Source organism: Gymnodraco acuticeps, unplaced genomic scaffold (genome assembly GCF_902827175.1).
Source record: "Gymnodraco acuticeps unplaced genomic scaffold, fGymAcu1.1, whole genome shotgun sequence".
Taxonomy (NCBI): Eukaryota; Metazoa; Chordata; class Actinopteri; order Perciformes; family Bathydraconidae; genus Gymnodraco; species Gymnodraco acuticeps.
In genome coordinates this window covers 2,482,336-2,502,557 of record NW_022990947.1, presented here as the reverse complement: position 1 = coordinate 2,502,557, position 20,222 = coordinate 2,482,336, and the positions used below count along the sequence as shown (strand labels likewise).

Below are 20,222 nucleotides of genomic sequence, written 5' to 3'. Positions count from 1 at the left end.
ATTCAGTATGATAGCTGTCTAACAGAAGTTAAATCCATTTCTCACTTATTCTGGCAATGTACTTAACCCCAAATAAAAGAACCCAATAAAAAGAGTTGTTGCTGTTGAGTTGTTAGTATTGCGTTTGGATCATTATGGAGCCAGCCAGGAAGAGAGGTCGTTCTGAGATGTGGGATCACTTCAATCTGATTGGGCATGATAAGGTAGGTCAACTACAGTATTATACAGACCCGGCGCCAGAACAAATCTAAAGGGAGGGCCTATGATTTTCATGGGAGGGCACACAAAACCGTCACGCGCTGCGGGCCTGCGGCACAATATATATCAAACAGCAAGGCCAACAGCATTGCGTAAAGACGCACACTTATCGCAAACATACACAAATAAAGGGCAACATAGCAACCACTTTGAAACATTGTGTGCGTGGCAGCACAAACACTGGTAAATCACGAGCAAGGTTGACAGCTAAAAAAGCTATAATATAAGCGACAGCTGACACGTAATAACGGCTCCGTGCCAGCTGATCTGCACCAAAGTACTCATTTCCTTATTTGTTTCCTCGCGTATCTCTCTCTCTCCACAAATTCTCACATGAAATGTGTTCTTTTGATGCGGCATGCCTTAGCAGTCCTTTATCAGTCTTTAATGCGTGTTTCCAGTCGCAAAAACCTTTGACAGTAAAAGCCGCATCAGATGAAGACGTATTTACTTTAAACTGTCTACAGGGGAAACAAAAGGCTGCGTCTGCTTTTAACGAATCTTCAAGCCATGGTCTGTTGTGTACCATGCAGCAGCAAAAGTGCGCTTCTTTCCTGAAAACAATCTCCCTGGATAACGATCCAGCTTCACCTGCTTGGGTTTATTAACCCCAGATCATCGCTAACTCAGCCCCGGGGTTTGCCGAGGTCAAGCTTGTGACATTAAGGCGTGCTGCTGCTACGGCAGGTGCAGGGTCGCCAGCAGCACCATCGGCTGCAGTTCTTTCATCGCGATTTCGTTTTAATAAATCCTTAGACCTTTTGAGCCAATTTCTGATGTCCATTTTGTAATGCAAACAGAAATGGGAGTCTACAGAATGCACAATAAACAAATCCAGAATAGGCGGCAGAGTGTGACGCTGTGATTGGTCTAAATGGGGACGAATCACAAATCACAGACACATGCATTTATTTGACGTAGCCTGCGATTTTTTTTGTTTGTTCTGACATCACATACATCGTAGCATAAAAGTTCACAGTTTATTTATAATTTAAAAAATAAAAAATATATTTTTTTTAATTTTTATAAATAATAAATAACGTGTTTATTGGGGGAGGGCAGGAATGTCAAATGGAAGGGCCTGGCCCTCCCACGGCGCCGGGCATGGTATTATAGCTATGGTTTATCTCAAATCTATATTAAGTAGCATTCAAGTAAAATTATGTATTGTAGTGCCGAGAGATAGGGAGTCAGAGGCGGTGCAAGGAAGGTGCAAAAGGGTACTTTATTAGAGAGTAGAAAAGGACATGTTGTCCGGTTGCAGTCCGGGAAGAAGAGAGAGAAGCCAGGAGGGCACACCGCAGTCCTCCAGCCACCAGCGAAGGAGTTGACAGGTGAGTCACGAGCTACACCACACCCCTGTATTTATACTTCCGGCGCCGCCCAGTAGTGACAAATGCGCGGAGGCGCATGGCACAGTACAGAGCTATGGCACAGTGCCGTGCAGCGATACGGAGGGAGAAGACCTCCTGTCACAACAGTCACATATAGCACTCAGTATAACAGGCCTACTCTCTTTATTTGCTTTAGTTTAGTAGATATATACAAACAAAGAGTCGATATTTTTCTAAAACCATTAGTGCTTCACATAATAAAATACACAACGGCTGTATCCTGATTAGGAGCTGTAGGTGTGTGTGGTAGTTTGTGCGTAGATGCAGCGGACATACAGGTCTCAGTTAGTTTGGTGTCATCTGCTTACTTTTAATACTTGTAAATACAACTTGTGGCCCGTAATTTATTTTCCTCATTGTAGCGACCAGAGAGAGGGGGGGGGTGTTACGTTATTATGAGAGTGCTCTCATACTTGTTTGATTCTGAAATTGTATATATTTATATAAATATATATATGTGCGTGTGTGTCCGCATCTGTAGACTGTTATTGTCTCATTATACCGCACTGTGAATGAGTTCAAAGTAAATATATAAGTCATCATGAACACATCTGTCCATCAGACTGCTGTGTCTCCTGTCATCATTAATGGACGTCTCTTTAATATGACCGCTCAGAGGAGAGGAGTTCTCATTTCTCTAACCGCCTGCTGTTTCCCCTCCTCTTTCCTCGGCTCCCCTCTACTCGCATCTCCTGTGGGCGGGACTAAGACATGAGGATAGGAGTCGAGGAGGGGAATCTCAGAAATGAGACACGGCCCAACAACGCCGCACCGTCTCGTGGGTACGTCATCACTGTGTGACTGTTGTTTACAGTTTCATGGCATGCAGTTGTAGGCAGTTTCCCCCTGTTGTCCGGTCACTGCTGGAGGATGACCATGGACATGACGTTCCTCGGGACGGGCTCGGCCTACCCCTCCCCTCACCGCGGGGCCTCGGCTCTGGTGCTGCGGTCAGAGGGGGACTGCTGGCTGTTTGACTGCGGGGAGGGGACGCAGACCCAGCTGATGAAGAGCCAGCTCCGAGCCAGTGAGTCCCTGGATCCCCCAGTCCTGCTGCAAAACAATATGCTGTGTTTTTTTAATGTAACACTTACCTACCACCCGCAAGTTGTAGCTTCTCTGAAAGTTCATACTTCCTTCCTAAATGTGGAGTACAATTGAATTAAGTCAACATATTTTAGAATTATTCTCGTCTGTAGCCTACTTGAAACGTATTCAAGCACATGAAAAAGGTCAAAAAACTAAACTCATATGGTCATGGAAACTTGATACTTTTCCATTTAAAAAAAGCTAAGACTTAACTTCACAACAGTTCAGAAAACATATCGGATACAATGAAGGATATCCATTTTTAAAATGAAATAACAATCAACAACATTGGCAGCTGTAATACTTGTACACTTTCATCACTACTACTTTTACAAACATTTGGTCATTTTGTACACTGACTTTTTTCACTACAAAGTTTCTAAGGATTAGGGAGATGGATAAACTATACATATTATTTATATTTTCAAAGAACCTTTTAAATCCTTAGATTTTTCATAGTATAGTAAGATGTGCAATTCTGTCTTGACTTTCTTTTATGACAAAGGCTTTTTTTATTCCAATCTCTTCACGCTTCACAATGAATTTGCTTTTGCAATCCAGACTGAGTTTAATTTAGGCAAATGTATCCTCTGATCAACATAACAAATTATTCTGTCATCTAGAATATTTTGTTTAACAATGAATCACTGATGAGAGGATTACAAGACATTTTAGCCTTCTTTTTTTGTTGCATTTGAATCCAATGATACTACTTCCAATCTAACTTTTTTAGACAAACTGTCCGCTGCTCTCTCCACTTAAGGTACCTGTTGTAAGTCATGTTGTCACGTGTTTCTACCCAGGTCGGATCACCAAGGTTTTCATCTCCCACCTGCACGGGGACCACCTGTTTGGTCTGCCTGGTCTCCTTTGCACTGTGAGCCTCAACACCAACCCCGAGCAGCAAAACCTGAACTGTGTGGACATCTACGGGCCCCGGGGCCTCCGGCACTTTTTAAGGGTGACACTGGGACTCACAGGATCACAGCTGCTTTTCCCTTATGCGGGTATGTCCAAAAACAACAACCTGACCTCTAATGTGGCCGCCCTACTGCAGTCTAAAAACACTGGCTATCTGAGTTTCACCACAAACAGAGTAAACTATGTGTTGCACTTTCTATGCATTTGCACTTTCTATGCATTTGTCCAGATTTGAACCGCTACCATAGTAATTAAAGTGGTTGTCACCAGATTGTGAGTTATCAGTGGCAAGCCACATCTATGCTTTGGCTTTCATGTTAACGTTTATTTGTCTTTCTAGGAATACTGTAACACTTTTTCAGCCTTCGTTCCTAATTTGTTTCCAAAGAAGAAATAACTTTTTTTTAAAATATGTATATTTGTTCCTATATAAAGGTGTTTCTCCTATATAAATCATTTATTTTTCTGTAGTACATGAGCTGGAGCCCACAGCTGAGCAGAGTCCAGAGGAGGGACAGCTCAGCCTGGAGGTATGTGGCTGATTTTGGTTTTATTCTAACTGATAATAAATCATGCCTTTTTTAATAGTTCTATAGTGCAAAACTGAATAAAACTCACATTCAATATACACTATATTTATACTTAACACAAAAAGTAAGGACATTTGTGTTTGGTAGATTATTTCTTTGTTGTATCAATGCTTTTTGGAAGTAAATCTTATACAGTTGGAAAGTCTGTTTTCTTACCTTTCAAATGGTGCCACATTTGTGAGGAACATGCATTTGTGGGAGGAATAGCCGAGCTGAGTATGTGGGGCGCGCCGGTGAAAAATGTGACAAATCTCCTCTGCCAATGCCAAACAGCTCTTTTCGGTTGACTCTTGTTTAGTAGATTGGATGATTAAAGTCTGATGAAACAAGACATATTGGAAACAATTTATTTATTAACAATGTATTCATTTAACAAGCAGCCTCAGTAGCATGTGGAAGAACCATACAGTACACAGCCACAACAGCCTCTCCTTATGCTGGTCACACACTGCTGTGGCATCCCATTCTTCAACCAGCATTTGTCCCAAGTCAGCCAACGTGGTTGTGTTGGTCACTCTGACAGCAGCCCAAGCTGATCCCACAAGTGTTCAATGGGGTTGAGGTCAGGCCATCCCATCCTCTCCACTCCTACTCTATCGGTGCAGCAATCAGCAAAGTGTTCTCCACATCTTCTCCACACTGTGACCCTACAGTCCAAGTGCCATAGGCAGAATCTGGGCTCATCGCTGAACATAATATTCCTCCACATGTTGAGGTTCCAGTGCTCTGAACATAATGTTCCTCCACATGTTGAGGTTCCAGTGCTCTGAACATAATGTTCCTCCACATGTTGAGGTTCCAGTGCTCTGAACATAATGTTCCTCCACATGTTGAGGTTCCTGTGCTCTGAACATAATGTTCCTCCACATGTTGAGGTTCCTGTGCTCTGAACATAATGTTCCTCCACATGTTGAGGTTCCAGTGCTCTGAACATAATGTTCCTCCACATGTTGAGGTTCCAGTGCTCTGAACATAATGTTCCTCCACATGTTGAGGTTCCTGTGCTCTGAACATAATGTTCCTCCACATGTTGAGGTTCCAGTGCTCTGAACATAATGTTCCTCCACATGTTGAGGTTCCAGTGCTCTGAACATAATGTTCCTCCCACATGTTGAGGTTCCTGTGCTCTGAACATAATGTTCCTCCACATGTTGAGGCTCCAGTGCTCTGAACATAATGTTCCTCCACATGTTGAGGCTCCAGTGCTCTGAACATAATGTTCCTCCACATGTTGAGGTTCCTGTGCTCTGAACATAATGTTCCTCCACATGTTGAGGTTCCAGTGCTCTGAACATAATGTTCCTCCACATGTTGAGGCTCCAGTGCTCTGAACATAATGTTCCTCCACATGTTGAGGTTCCAGTGCTCTGAACATAATGTTCCTCCACATGTTGAGGTTCCTGTGCTCTGAACATAATGTTCCTCCACATGTTGAGGCTCCAGTGCTCTGAACATAATGTTCCTCCACATGTTGAGGCTCCAGTGCTCTGAACATAATGTTCCTCCACATGTTGAGGTTCCAGTGCTCTGAACATAATGTTCCTCCACATGTTGAGGCTCCAGTGCTCTGAACATAATGTTCCTTCACATGTTGAGGTTCCAGTGCTCTGAACATAATGTTCCTCCACATGTTGAGGGTCCAGTGCTCTGAACATAATGTTCCTCCACATGTTGAGGGTCCAGTGCTCTGAACATAATGTTCCTCCACATGTTGAGCTGTTTGGCATTGGCAGAGGAGATTTGTCACATTTTTCATGGGCGCAACCCACCTACTAAGCTCTGCTGCTCATCCCACAAATGCTTGTTCCTCACAAATGTGGCACCATTTGAAAGGTAAGAAAACAGGCTTTCCAACGGTAGATGTATTGCCAAGAAACCTTGTTACAGCAAATAAATAATCTACCACACACAAATCTCCTTACTTTTTGTGTTAAGTTTATAATGTCTATATTAGTTATTAGTAATAATAAAATAGTATATTATATAATATTTCCTTATTTTTTCTTAATGATATAAAAGAGGCCTGTCTTTAGTGCCCCCTTATTAAGTTGTATATTAAGTCCATATGTATACTTTATGTACATTAGTTTGCATTGTTAATATGTATAATTTAAAACCTTTGTCCCAATGTGAACTAATGAAATTAGCCTTATTTTTACCTTAGTTTCCATTTATTTATTTATTCAAACATATAAGAGAACATTACCTCACCAATACAAATCATGTCTTATCTTTGAAGTTTTGTGTTGTGTCTTTAGATGACAGCGGAGAGCGGTCCTCTGCACCCACAGGAGCAGCCGGGCAGGACCATCTCGCTGGATGTCTCCACTGACTCGTACTTCCTCTTTGAAGACAAGAAGTTTGTGGTCAAGGCCTTCAGGTTGTTCCACCGCATCCCCTCCTTTGGTTTTTGCATTCAGGAGCATGGTCGACCGGGAAGACTGAAGACGGAACTCCTAAAGGAACTAGGTTAGTGAGCTCCGTGTCTTTATCCGTGCTTGGAAACCATTTTGTTTACACCTTTGCATGATAATCCACAACTACCTTTCCAAATATGAGTGTTTTCATACTGACTTCTTTCCCTTTGCATTTCTGTGACATTTTGCATGATGGATTATTGTGATTGTTCATTTTTTGTGTGCCGCAGGAGTGAAGCCAGGGCCTCATTATGGGCGTCTGAAAGCTGGTGAGGCTGTAACCATGGAGAACGGGCGTGTCATTCTGCCTCAAGAGGTGCTGGAAAGAGACATTCCTGGGAGGAAAGTTTGCATTTTCGGAGACTGCAGCTCTGTGCTTGGTGACGGAGCACTGATGTTGTGCAAGGGAGCGGACATTCTGGTCCACGAGGCCACGCTCGGGGACGAGCACCGAGAGAAGGCCGTGGACCACGGACACAGTACTCCTGGGATGGCAGCAGCAGTGGCTCGGGCGTGCTGTGTGCAGAGGCTGGTGCTGTACCACTTCAGCCAGAGGTACAAACCCTGCTCTCTGCAGAAGGAAGGGGACGAGGACGAAGTCTCAGAGCTCAAGAGACAGGCGGAAGACGCTCTACAGGACACTGGTGTGGAAGTGACCCTGGCTGAGGACTTTCTTACTATTCCCATTCCTGTCAGAAGACCATCAGAACACCATTTGTTTCTCAATTAGTAGTTACTAATTGAGAAACAAATTAACGTACATTTTTATATTGATTATCCCCGCCCACGGCACCAACTAGCTTCTACAGAATATGCAGTTTGGTCCTGAGACTGGAGACGATCACTTTTCGGGTGATTTTGAATCTTCTTTCAACCAATTCACATGGCTTACATCTAATGTACTGTTGCTCAGAAAACTATATCATACTGTCAATATCAGTTTGGAATGTTTACAATGAACTCTTTACAGAAACAATCCTTCCTTATTGGTGAAACCTTCTTGGAATATTAAAGAACAAGCAATCATCTTTTAACTTTTTCCAGAGCTTTATTTCTGGATCTGTACACAAGGTATTAAAGTACAACAGAAAATACAAAATAATGTTTAACAAAAGAAAAAAACAACTCAATGTTTATGTACAATTCTTATAAACAATAAAGATAGCTTCTCGAACATTTCTCTTAGTGAATTTTTGATTGTCTATATTTCTGGATATACATTTTTATGTTTTGTAGGTTTTTATTCATAAAGGTGTTTTTGTTTTTATCTAAGGACTCAGTTTTCTGTTTGAAAACCACAACTGCTATACTTTTTTTCCTTTTTAAATCTTCAAAACACAATACAAAATATAAAATAAATGTGTTAGTGCTTTCTTGCACACACAAGTCTCAAGCCAGAGATATCAATAAAATATCACATTTGAGAGTTCACAGGGAGTTGAAAAACCTACTTCTACTACGTAATGGCCTTTACATTCTGACAGTTTTTCTGAGTCTTTGTACAAACCACAGGTGAAATAAATATCACTGCACTGCTAAAGCTAGAAGAGCTTGGAGGACCTACTGCATTATGCACATTGCATTAAAAGAGAAACTAGCTCTCCACATACTTTGAGCAGCGACCATCCCTTTACCAAAAAGACAAACATAGACGACATGTTGAAAAAAAGGAGGAAAATTCGATGTAAAGAGAGATGACCGTCTTTTACACATGGCTGAATGTTTTGAAGGCAAAATTGAAACATTGAATAATATCAATACGTGTCCAGGTAAAGCCGTTTCAGTGGTACACTTGAGAACAGACACAGCTGGCATGCGTGGGATCAGCTGAGTCCTGGGGTCATGACTCTCCAAGGAGAAACTAATTCATACACCAAGTCAACTGGTAAAATGCAAAACCCATAATATCTGTACATATCTACAAATTATTGCCTTTTGACAAGGAATCAAATTAAAACCTTTGTATCAACAAAGATTCACAAGTTTAAGAGGTCAGTTCATAGACTTTTAAAGGCTATTTGCTAATTATTTACATGAAACACAGATGTGAATATCTCCTCTGATGCTGGGTTTAAAAAATAATCAAACGTAATGGTTTAGAAGCATGAATTCTGTCTGTACACACATTATGGTGGATAACAAGATCTATGGACATGATGTACCCCTGAAATAAACTAATTAGTCATAGCACAATGCATAGATAAATTAAGTAAACACTACTACTGCATCCAATCAACCGACAATGACCTGCTAAACATTTTACAATTCACAATTATGGACTTCAGTCAAGAGACAACAGCTCCATTTCTGCTACTAAACTCCAATAAACTGTCGGCTAGATTATACAAGGCATTCTCTAGGCCGTACAGGTTAGGCAGAGGTTAAATACAAAACTGAGTGGCTTTAAATTAAATAAAAAGATAATACTGCTAGCAGGTTTACCCAAGCTTGCTCAGTGGTCTGAAATGGCATTACTTGATTCAGGAGCTGATCCAACATGTTTTTCTACAACTAAAACATGTCCAGTTGCCTAGGAAGAGCTAGCATGAGTGAAAGGATTAAACAAATCTCACAAAAAAGTTAAAGTATATGGTAATAAATACACACATTACAGTGCCTGATGATATCCACCTTTAAATGATATTAACTAATATCTTTGCATTGGTTTAATTGATTGAATGTTACACTCCTACGAAGAAGCAGGATTACAAAAATAACTTGATATCCAACTGCAGAACAAGGTGCCAATATGTTACTCTGCACAGGAATTCTCCATCAGCTGTTGGAATTGGAAATGAATAAGGGTCTAAGGATTAGGTTTCACTAAATGGAAATATACATATTGTTTAAAACTTTTGCAAACATGCACATGTTCCAGTTTGGCCACTTTAAACAGTTTCAGAGTAAACAAGCAGACCAACTGCAGACAGGCTTCCACAGGAGAAAAGAAAAACAAAGACACATTCTGATGCCACCACCGTCCTGCTCTCAAGCCAATCTCCATGCTAGTGTTGCTCTTCATACAATATCTAGCCAGGTTTATACGGGGGCAAATACAACCATTTGCACCAGCCTGGTTACCTAAATGTACCTGTAAACCAAACACACACAAAAAAAGTACCACTTCAAACAGCAAAGACAAGCAACTAAATACTGAGCCGTTTTTGGCAGCTGTAAAGAATGGCAGGATAACATACTGTAGCTCTGAAGACGTGAGGAAGGAAGAATCACAGCTCTCCTACTGCAGCCTCTGGGCCCCACTGTACATGGACGTTGCATCTCAAGACCACAAAACCAGAATAAAATAAATGGCTATATAAACTCTTGAGAGAAATCAAGATTTTAGTTCTATATGATAGACATCACTGATGTCATATTACACAAAAAATGAAAACAAAAAGTATATTCATATACATATATAGATATATATATAATACAATTTAAACAAATCAGATCCCCCAGTGAGGTCAGTCTTATGTACAAGCGGATAAGGGGTTTCAAAAGGCAAGAACAAGGGATGAGGATCACTCTGACTGAAGTGCTGCGCTGTGCTGTGTGTGGTGCCGTGCGTGTGCTCCCAGAAAGCCGTTGGGCTCGCCGCTCCCAGCCAAGCTCCCAAAGTCTGTGACGGACACTGCCATTTTCGCGCCGGTGATTCGATGGTGGTGCGTCGTTGTCCGCCGCGTCTCGAAGTCCACACCAAGGTTACCCACAGACACGTCATTGATAAAGGAGTCAGGCAGGGCCATCTTGAGTCTCTTGGAGGGCCGCTCGCAGTCCGAGTGGTAGAAGCCGGCGTCCAGCATGTTGAGGCAGTCTGGGTCTGCACCGTTGGAAGGGAACCCGAGGGATTCGTCGTGGTTGAGGGACCCACGATGGAGACTCTCCAGTGGAGGGAAGCTGTAGGAGTCCATGCAGCCCACCTCTGCTGGGTTACACACTGTGGCTACAGTGTTGCTCAACGCTGCAAAAAGACAGGACACTCAGTTACCATCAAGAACTGGAAGCGACTCCAGTCATACAACTTTGTTTTAAAAGTATAGTATGAAGAATGTCATCACTTTCCTGCTTTATATATAGTGTCTAAAGCCCTTCAATTGTGTTTTATTGTCAGGGTTTATAGAATTTGTATCATCTTCTCGGTCTACTGTAGATTTTCTACTTTAAAGGTGCGTTCACACCTGCCTTGTATAGTCCGGTTGAATCGAACCCTGGTGCGTTTAGCCGCTTGGTGCGGTTCATTTGGGTCGGTGTGAACACAGTCCGAGACCTCTTAAGTGAACTAAACAACCGGACTCTGGTCCGCTAAAATAGGTGGTCTCGGAGCGCTTGCTTGCGAACTCTGGAGCGGTTCATTGCTGGTCTGAACGCAGTCCGCACCAAAACATAGGAAGCGCAGTATTTACGTGTCACAAGAACGCGGATATCTTCAAAAATCTTTAGCGAAAGAGTCTTTCAAGACATCCGCGGTTGTTCATTTAAAGAGTAAAGCAGAATGAAGTGTTGAACAGTGTCGTGTAAAGTAAAAATTCTCCGTCAGCTACATAAAAGTAAGAACACCTGTCGTCGGTGAAACGCCCCTCCTCTGCAGAACGTCTCTCATGGATAATGTGCAGCAGCGCGGTCATTATGGGGAAAAGAACACCGACAGGCTGATCAGGAGCCCGACGCGAAGCGGAGGGATCTAGATCGGCATGAAGGTGTTCTTTTCCCCATAATGACCAAGTCGCTGCACATTATCCCGCTTATTACATGGCCACATTCTCAACAAAGTAACGACATGACTCCCAATATTAATTGAAATGCTTTTGTGGATTTAGAAAATGATTTTATTGATTTAAAAAATAGTTATATGTATTGATTTAAATTGACATGCATGCGCTAAGAAAAATAGTCCGTTGTTACCGTTTGAACTAACGTAGCAACGGCAGGAACTGCTTCGATAGTGTTTTTGAGGAGCTTTTTGATTACAGATTTGAAAATATCGTTGCTTGCTTTAAAAGTAGCACCATTCATTATGTCAAACCTTGGAAAGTATCTAGATATCCCTGCCCTAATGCCAAAGTAACTGGCAACTGAATAGGCTTATGTGTCGCCGTCTGATGTCTATGTCTGGACCGCTGCGTAAAAAGGAGGGTTTCTGCCCGTTACTTCTCCGCTGTTTTCTTGTCGCTCTTGTCTTGTCAGTTAGTTTCAGCCAAACTGTATACAGTTAAATCGAACAGACTTCTTTGTGCAGATGTGAGCGTCCTTAACAACGGTCAATAAATCCTTGACAGCGGTCTGTCTGTTCTGGATTAAAAACGTGTCACGTGTTTTTAATTGACCAATCAGAATCGAGTATTCAACAAAGCCATGTAATAATGTTTTTTAACAGACGTTGTCTGATTATATAATCATATGCGCGGCCGCTAGTGTCTGATCTCCAGACTAACAGCAGCATGAGAATAACCTGCCGAAAGTGCCCATGCTCCATGGCGGAGGCTCCGCTAGAAATTGCCGGGATTTGTGTTTTTACCCCCTTAATGTCTGACCAATGGTTGAACAGCATTTCCGAGCACATGACTTGTGTTTAAAGTTTATAGTCCGTTTGAGTTTTGCCAGTGTGAATGCAAACCGAACCTTCTGAAAAATGAAACAATGTAACAAACTGTGGTCTGGTGCTCACCAGAGAGCGGACTATTAGGTGTGTTTATTTGAACATGGAACAGGAAAATAAGGTCTGCATATGAAACATGTTGTGCCTATCTAAAACAAATCAAATAGTAGGCTTACTAGCTTCTACACGCTAAAGCAACTGCAGTCAGGGAGGCAAACTCATCAGGTATGAAAAAGGTGACAAGGTCCGAGCCCCCGACCCCACGGAATATCGGCTTTAAAATGAGGAACAGAGGATTTTAGCAGTCAGAACAACTAAAGCAGCAGGTAATAATAACAGAAACGCTAAAGAGTCACATCTAATAGAAATATATAAAAGCATTTATTTTAATTGTGTAGCAGTCAGTTTATAATTTTGGCAGCACTGTTGAGCATTTTGAAAATGTATTTTCACCCAAAAAAGGTGATTCGCGGGTGGTATTTTTTCAAACGCTTTTTTCCGGGTTCGGTTCTGGGTAAAACAAAGATGATGCGGGTCGGGTCGCGGGTATTGTATAATAAATATATTAAAATAATAATAATTTAGTTTAATGTTTAAAATCCTCAGACCTCTCCCCCGCGGGACCGCGCATAATCATAACCTCTGCAGCGCATCAATCTGCTGCTGTGCGCGCCACATTCGAAATGGCTGAGGTGAAGCTCTCTAGCGGAGAATACAGCATTTTCAATAACACTTCCTCAAGAGCGAAATCCAACGTCTGGGAGGCTTTTGGTGTCATCCTAGATGGAGGAAATAACCAACATCCCACGCTTTCTGAGACAAATATGCAACTGCGTGTGTTAATAATTGCACGTTTTCACTGCTCATATATAGGCTATGCGGGTTCGGGTCGGGTTGCGGATCTTGTGCCGACAGGTCGGGTCGGTTTGCGGAACTAATTGGCAATATGTGCGGGTAGCGGGGCGGGTTCGGTATTGCACGTCGCGGGTGCGGGTCTTGAAAATCAGACCCGTGCAGGACTCTGCTCTGTGCAAGGCTTAGTCTTTCTATCTGTATAGCCACTGGTGTAAAGTAACTAAGTTCATAAACTCAACAAGTACTATACGTGGGTACAATTTTGAGATTCAATGTTTTGCTACCGTGTACTTCTACTACTCTACAGTTCAGAGGTACATGGTGTACTTCTACTCCACTACATGTATTTAGTAGTACCTTTAGTTACTTTACAGATGTGGATGAATAATGTGAAATATAATCAAGTGTTGAATCAGACTTTAGTTCCACCTGGAGTAAATTCACAAGCTACCCTGCAGTATACAAAGTCATTCGAACTAGCTGCACCTTTACCAGCTTTGAGAACACTTTAATGATCAATCATTATATAACATATCATATATATTATTCTGAAATGGACCAATCTGCACAATGACTTTTACTGTCTTTAACTATATTTTGATGAGAATACTTTTCTACTTTCACTTGAGGAACATTTTGAATTCAGGACTTTTACTGTAACAGAGTATTCCTACACTATACTTCTACTTTTACTCAAGTACAAGATCTGAGTACTTCTAATTTTACTCAAGTACAAGACCTGAGTAGTACTTCTACTTTTACTCAAGTACAAGACCTGAGTAGTACTTCTACTTTTACTCAAGTACAAGACCTGAGTAGTACTTCTACTTTTACTCAAGTACAAGATCTGAGTACTTCTACTTCTATTAAGTACAAGATCTGAGTACTTCTACTTTTATTCAAGTACAAGATTTGAGTACTTCTACTTCTATTAAGTACAAGATCTGAGTACTTCTACTTTTACTCTAGTACAATATCTATACTTATACCACCTCTGTTTATAGCCTATGAAAAAAACTATTAGAAAACGAAGGCTAAAGCTAACGTTAGCTAGCTAGCTCAACGATTCCTTAAATGATATTGCGACAGAAAAACGTTTCAGTTCACATCACGCTCTGCCGCTCTGCTCTGAACGGCCCGTTCTAACAGCTGTTCACCAGCGGTGCAGTCTGTGCCACAGTGACTCCGCACAGTTAACGAACGCACCGTAGATAATGTAGCTGACCCTCATCCGGGAGCAGCAGAGTTCAGCCGACAGGCAGGAAGACTCGAGCACACAGCTCGCGCTTCATATATTAAAAAATAACACCATGCGCGTCATGATGGCACATAACAGCTCGCGACCGCAGATTATTTCGGCGATTAGATCAAATGTAAATTATATTTGACGCAACTTTAGTTACATTTCCATGACTTTTCCAAAACTTTGGGAAAAATATTGCTTTCCATAACTTTTCCAGGGCCTGGAATTTGCATTTTGAATTCCATGAATTTTCCAGGTTTTCAATGACCGTACGAACCCTGATTACAGTATACCAGGAGAAACGTCCAAGGGTGTAGTATGCTTCACTAAGTGCCAGGACTGACCTGTGAGGTCGCTGGCGGTGATGGAGTTGAGGAGGCTGAGCTGCTGGTCGGTGGTGCTCTCCATCCTTCCTCCTCCACCGGCTCCTGAACACACCGAGGAGGAACTGTCCACGGCCAGACCCTCCGCCTCGTCCACCAGCCGGTCCATCAGGTCTCTGGAGACAGAGGGTCATGTAAACTGTGCGTTCCTTCAGAGCTCATTGTATCACACATGAGCATAAACATAAAGTAATGAAACACCAATGTACTCATTATGAAACTTACGTGACGCCGGGATAGCTGCTGTACTTTTTCTTCCCAAACCGATTCTGCTGCACAAAGAAGTCAAAGCGCTCCGACTTCTTCCACATGTAGTAAAACGCCACACATTCAGCTACGGTTCGTGTTGCGACCTGAGGGAGAGACAGACATGAGAAACTATCCCAGCTATATACATGTACCTTTTTGCGCTTGTAGAAGGGAAATCACCTAATAACATGAAATAATGCTCACTTTGTGTTTCTGTATAAGGTGAAAGTTCTTGTCATACATCTGTAGTGCGTGCTCAAAGTTTTTGCATTCCTCTTCTGACCATGGAGGGGATTTTTCTGAAATGAAACCAGACATTTGTTAAACCAATCCTTAGTTATTCAAAACATCCTGACAAGAAAATGTAAAACACAGATAATAATACAAATCATTGCAATGAAAAGTACCTTCCCCTGTACATCGTTCAATTTAATGACAGACAACAGCCTTGTAATCCAAAATACATCTGTGAAACCCATCATTTTCTTTTTAGAGCAACAATGTCGAGGTATTGGATTGTTGTTGGACACAAAAGGTGGTCCTGGAACTTTTGCTTCTCCTTAAGTAAATTAGGGACACATAATAAGTACTCTCCCATTTGGGTTTACGGTTCTATAAACAGCACAACGGGTACAGACATGCACAACAATATGGATTTGTCAATACTGTGTGTTCCTCTGCATGATGGGTTTTAATTGCCGCATCAAATGTATTGCCAGTGTAGCTCATTGCACGATAGCCAGTCAGTTAATGCTTCCTTTTACTTTAGAACCAGTGCAAATGTGTTGGATATGAAAAAGGTGAGCAAAGAATAGACAAGTCTGCAGGTGCTACTTTACAGATAATGAAAACGTTGGGAAACAAGATTCGCCAATAGTGGCAGTTTACATCAATTCTTCTTTTCACGTGTCAGAAATATTCTTCTTACATGCATTGGGACATCCTTCCCTGTGCTTACCTTTTGAGGACTTTACACGGCTGCAGTGTCTCTCTAGTGCTTCGCGAGTGTTGTAGTTGACCTTGACAAGCTCAAACAAAGCCTATGTGGAAAAAGCGGAGAGGTCAACACTATATTATATTGCAAACATAAATAAGGTGGACCTTAAAGAACAAATATTTTTGAACAGCAGAATTTTTACAGTAGATTGTGAATGAAAGTCTAACACTGAAGTCACAAACATTCCTACTGCCATGCTCATCATGCGTTACAACATGAAAATATATTACTGACCTGCTCATTATCTCGAACATGCATCCATGGTTTGTCACATCCCATCTTTTCATCTGACGTCCGTGACAAAACGTCTGACAGGAAAGTCCTAACCTTGTTTTCTGCCAATATACCTGGCCTCCACAATAACTCGTCTTCATCCTCATAAACTGCGTATCAAAGTACATTACAGCAAGATTAGTTACCGTGTTCATATCATGTCGTCTTTTTGTATGTAGAGAAACATTGTGCACATGGTTGAAAACAGAAGAGCAGCAGTCACCTTTCTCTCCATCTTTGTAGTGACAGAGGCCAGAAGGAACCTCTGCTTGGTACTGCGCTCCCACCATTATTTCCTATGATAAAAATACAACAAAAGACAATACAGAGCATGTTTAGCAAACCATTGTTTATTCAACTTAAGCATTAATGAATCTTTCAGTATTCCTCTCTTAATGTGTTAGAAAGTTGTATTTACCTTTCTGGAGTCCTCTGGACTTGGGCCATCTTCATCACACTCTGACTCTTTATCACCATCAAAGATTGCATTGGCTGTTGGAATAATAAACAACATATTAATACCGTGACATTGCTGAATTTAAATGGCACCACATGTGTGCTAAGGATTTACCAACCAAACGTTGAGTCCATTTTGGTACTATAATAGTAATAATAATAATTTAAAGAAAATGTAATCTAACTTAACCAACTTCATCTTAATTTCTTGGTAAGCTTAAAGTATATATTATATGTAAATATATATACACATACTATTATACCATTTACAAATATGTCCCAGTGCTGAAACAATTAGTCTATTAGGCAACTAGACGGAAAACTAATTGCATCTTTATAAAAAAATATTTATCGCACTCAAGCAGCTTAACCAAAAAGGCTAAACCGCTGGGGTCTCAGCACTTTCATTGTGAATATTTCAAGGTATCAATTGTACATTTAACATATATATGGATTATTTGCCCAAACGAGAGATGACTCTTTACCAGCAATTTTTATTAAAAAAAAGAATGGTATTTAAAATTAAAAAAGTATTTAAATATTTGATTGTATTTGAGTAACTACATAAAACTGTAATTAACAATAAGTCAGATAACATCACATTTAAGCAGCAACTATTTTAATAATTGATTCATGTTTGACATTTTTCAAATAAAATACCACTGTAATTAGTTCAGCTTCTGAATTGTGAAGATTTGTTGCCTTCCTTTGTCTCATGTTAAAGTTAACAGAGAATCTCTAAGTATTGAAATAGGATCTGATACTACAAGAGAACCTATGACGTCCTTGTGGGCTTCAGGAAACTGTGGAGTGAAACTCTATTCTGACATTTAAATGACAAAAAGATAAGGGAAGTAATGAACTAAATGGTCTGAATTAATAAATGATTTATTTTTCATTAAATAGATAGTAGTTGTTTGAATTTATTTTGTAGTTATGGCATGGCATTGAATTGCATTGGATGACAAATTGTAATCCTGAAAAGATACAGACAAGAAATAATTGTTCAGCACATGCCACTTACATCTGAGTGTTCTTGGGAAGAAATCGGTCGCCTCATGGGAGGTGACCGAGGGGGTCAAATCGTCAGCTGAGGACTGGGTCTCCTCCTCATAGTCCCCGGACAGCAGGTCTTTAGCTATTTCCTCCTAGAAAAAAATAATCATATCCATTGTATACTGGGGCAGACCAAGGGTAAAGGATATTAAAAAATAAATTGAAGATAAATACATATTACATCTAATAATTTTTCAAAAACAATGAATTAACTACAGCAAGTATGCACCTTATCTAGAGTCATGTCAGGCAGCTCATCAGTGAGGTCTCCAGACGAGCTGTCTATACTGGAGCCCGCAGAGGCCTCATAGCGATAGATAGCCAACAGTTCCTCCAAAGGCATGTTCCCCTCCTGGTGGAAACAAGAAAGGACAAGTTAGTACTTAATACTTTATTGTATTTATAACTATAAGTTAAGCAAAGCATTATTGTATGTTCCCTATGTGATCAAAACTAAAACATTCCAAATTGAAAAAGCTTCTGGTTTCCACTATATACTAGATCTATATTGTTGTTTGCTAAATCTGAAGCTACTTATTATACAGCTTTTTCTTAACATCATTAAGGTCCCACAACCAAATGTCATTTTGTTACAATGGCTTCCCTTTTTTTCAGTAACAACAGTGTCATTATTCATGCATACATATTTATATTGGCACACACATTTGACTATTTAAAAATCACAGAATCTGTTATATTTACATAGGTAAATCCTGTGTTAATACATTTGGTGAATTATTAGTTTACCTTTTCAAGATCTGCAATCTCTGAGCTGAAATTCCTCCCTCCCTCCTGAGACTCTTCCTCCTCCAGAGTCCTCTCGTCATCATACTCATGAACTAACATTTCTGCTGTTGGATCAAAGTCATGGTCCTCTGACGATAAAGAGCCAACTGAGTGAGAGGGAAAGAAGAAAAAAAATCATGAATGCTTCCCACTTATACTCTGGTTTTATACTAAAGATGCATACTTAAAAATACACATTCACATAGTTACTGCATTACAGTTAGCAAAGCATCATATCAATGTGAAAGCCATTTTCTTATTTTGTCAATGGGATGCAAAGTGGTGTCCTTAGAATATAGATACATTAACTTAAGTACATGTGTATACTGTTATGGCAGAGGTGTTCTTACCTGGACTTGAACTCCCTAGGGAAGCCTGCAAATTAATAAAACCAGAATAAAAAACGAGTTGAGACACGAATCAACTATTATGCCACATATTACACTGAGATATTCCATTAGCCAGATTATGAAGATTGCATTTTATAGACTGTATTAGGAAAACCGAAGAGAGTTAATAATAGGTCAGAAGAGCGGCATTTACCGCTAGCGTTACCTGAAATAGGTGGCTAATAAAATGTTAGCCGCGGTTGAACGCTGGGCAATTGTGAGCAAAATATGCCTTTTTACTCTGAAATTGAAACAATTCGTTTCGTACGAGACAGCCGAGTTCAAAATAGAGAAACCTATTTAGAAGGACATGATGATTTACGCAGTGTCGGCTCCTGAAACAGTTAGCTAGCCGGCAAGCTAACCCCAAAGCTGACTGGTAACGTTATGCATCGAAACATGTAAACACTCATTTCGTTTGCTCGGTCCGGCAATCGATATAGTTGGTAGGTCTTTACTATACATGTGCCGCTTATTTTGCCCAAATAGAAAAACTGTATTTCCATTCATAACAAACACGAAATAATCGTTTATTTCCTTTAACCAACAAGCTAACGTACATTTTACGTATCAATTTACACAACCGCTACACCAAAGCAGCTGAGCGAGGCGCAGCGGCCTTGTAGTGAAGGATCAGTCGAGACATTCAAGCATATTTAAGAGGAATTAAAATGACCATTATGACACGAAAAACGCTATAAAGAAGGCAAAAACTATTGTTTCTTCAATCGATAACATAGAAATGAAAAATACAGTACACAACATTTAAAAATATCGACTTAAGATCGATTGCTTCTCCCCTGTTTTCCCTCTTACCTCCGCCATATTGGTACCTTTAGCTGATGGGCTCGTTCTAGCGCAGTACCCGGATGAGAGCTCTGAACCAATCAGAGATCCAGGTGTCCGTTGTAGTCGTGACGCCATTCAAAGCAACCGCTGGTCAGACATGTATAAACGGTAACGTAAATCTCATGTATGGAAATATAAGAAACATAAATATAGAAATAAAATCGCAAATACCTTGACAACTTAAATCAATATCATGTCGTTGAGCCTGTAAAAACCTCACACAATGTCATTTACCAGAACATTCCGAAATTCCTAGAATGTTCTCTGAACATTCCAGCTGATTTCCTGCTGCCTTACAGCTGTTTTACACATCTATTAAATACAACTCGATGTTATCTCCATTAACACTTAGATGTTGGAACATTTAAATATGGCCACAATGCCTTGAATTGTATTTACTGAAGCATTCAGTTGTAGC

General features: G+C 40.6%; 2 protein-coding genes across 2 annotated transcripts; one reads left to right on the top strand and one right to left on the bottom strand.

Moving 5' to 3' along the window:
- Positions 1-1,352: 1,352 nt before the first annotated feature.
- elac1 (elaC ribonuclease Z 1) lies at positions 1,353-7,843 on the top strand. Its single transcript, XM_034234834.1, has 6 exons — positions 1,353-1,592; positions 2,362-2,679; positions 3,545-3,748; positions 4,134-4,192; positions 6,511-6,721; positions 6,900-7,843. The coding sequence occupies exons 2-6, from the start codon at positions 2,523-2,525 to the stop codon at positions 7,397-7,399; spliced, it is 1,131 nt and encodes a 376-aa protein (XP_034090725.1). The 5' UTR covers positions 1,353-1,592; positions 2,362-2,522; the 3' UTR covers positions 7,400-7,843.
- Positions 7,844-7,889: 46 nt separating this feature from the next.
- On the bottom strand, positions 7,890-19,830 carry mier3b (mesoderm induction early response 1, family member 3 b). The gene is made up of 13 exons (XM_034234828.1): positions 19,772-19,830; positions 18,917-18,941; positions 18,528-18,673; positions 18,010-18,132; positions 17,749-17,872; positions 16,687-16,760; positions 16,492-16,564; positions 16,230-16,378; positions 15,957-16,038; positions 15,203-15,297; positions 14,975-15,102; positions 14,711-14,865; positions 7,890-10,633 (listed from the first exon to the last, which is right to left on the bottom strand). The coding sequence occupies exons 1-13, from the start codon at positions 19,778-19,780 to the stop codon at positions 10,194-10,196; spliced, it is 1,623 nt and encodes a 540-aa protein (XP_034090719.1). The 5' UTR covers positions 19,781-19,830; the 3' UTR covers positions 7,890-10,193.
- Positions 19,831-20,222: the final 392 nt, after the last annotated feature.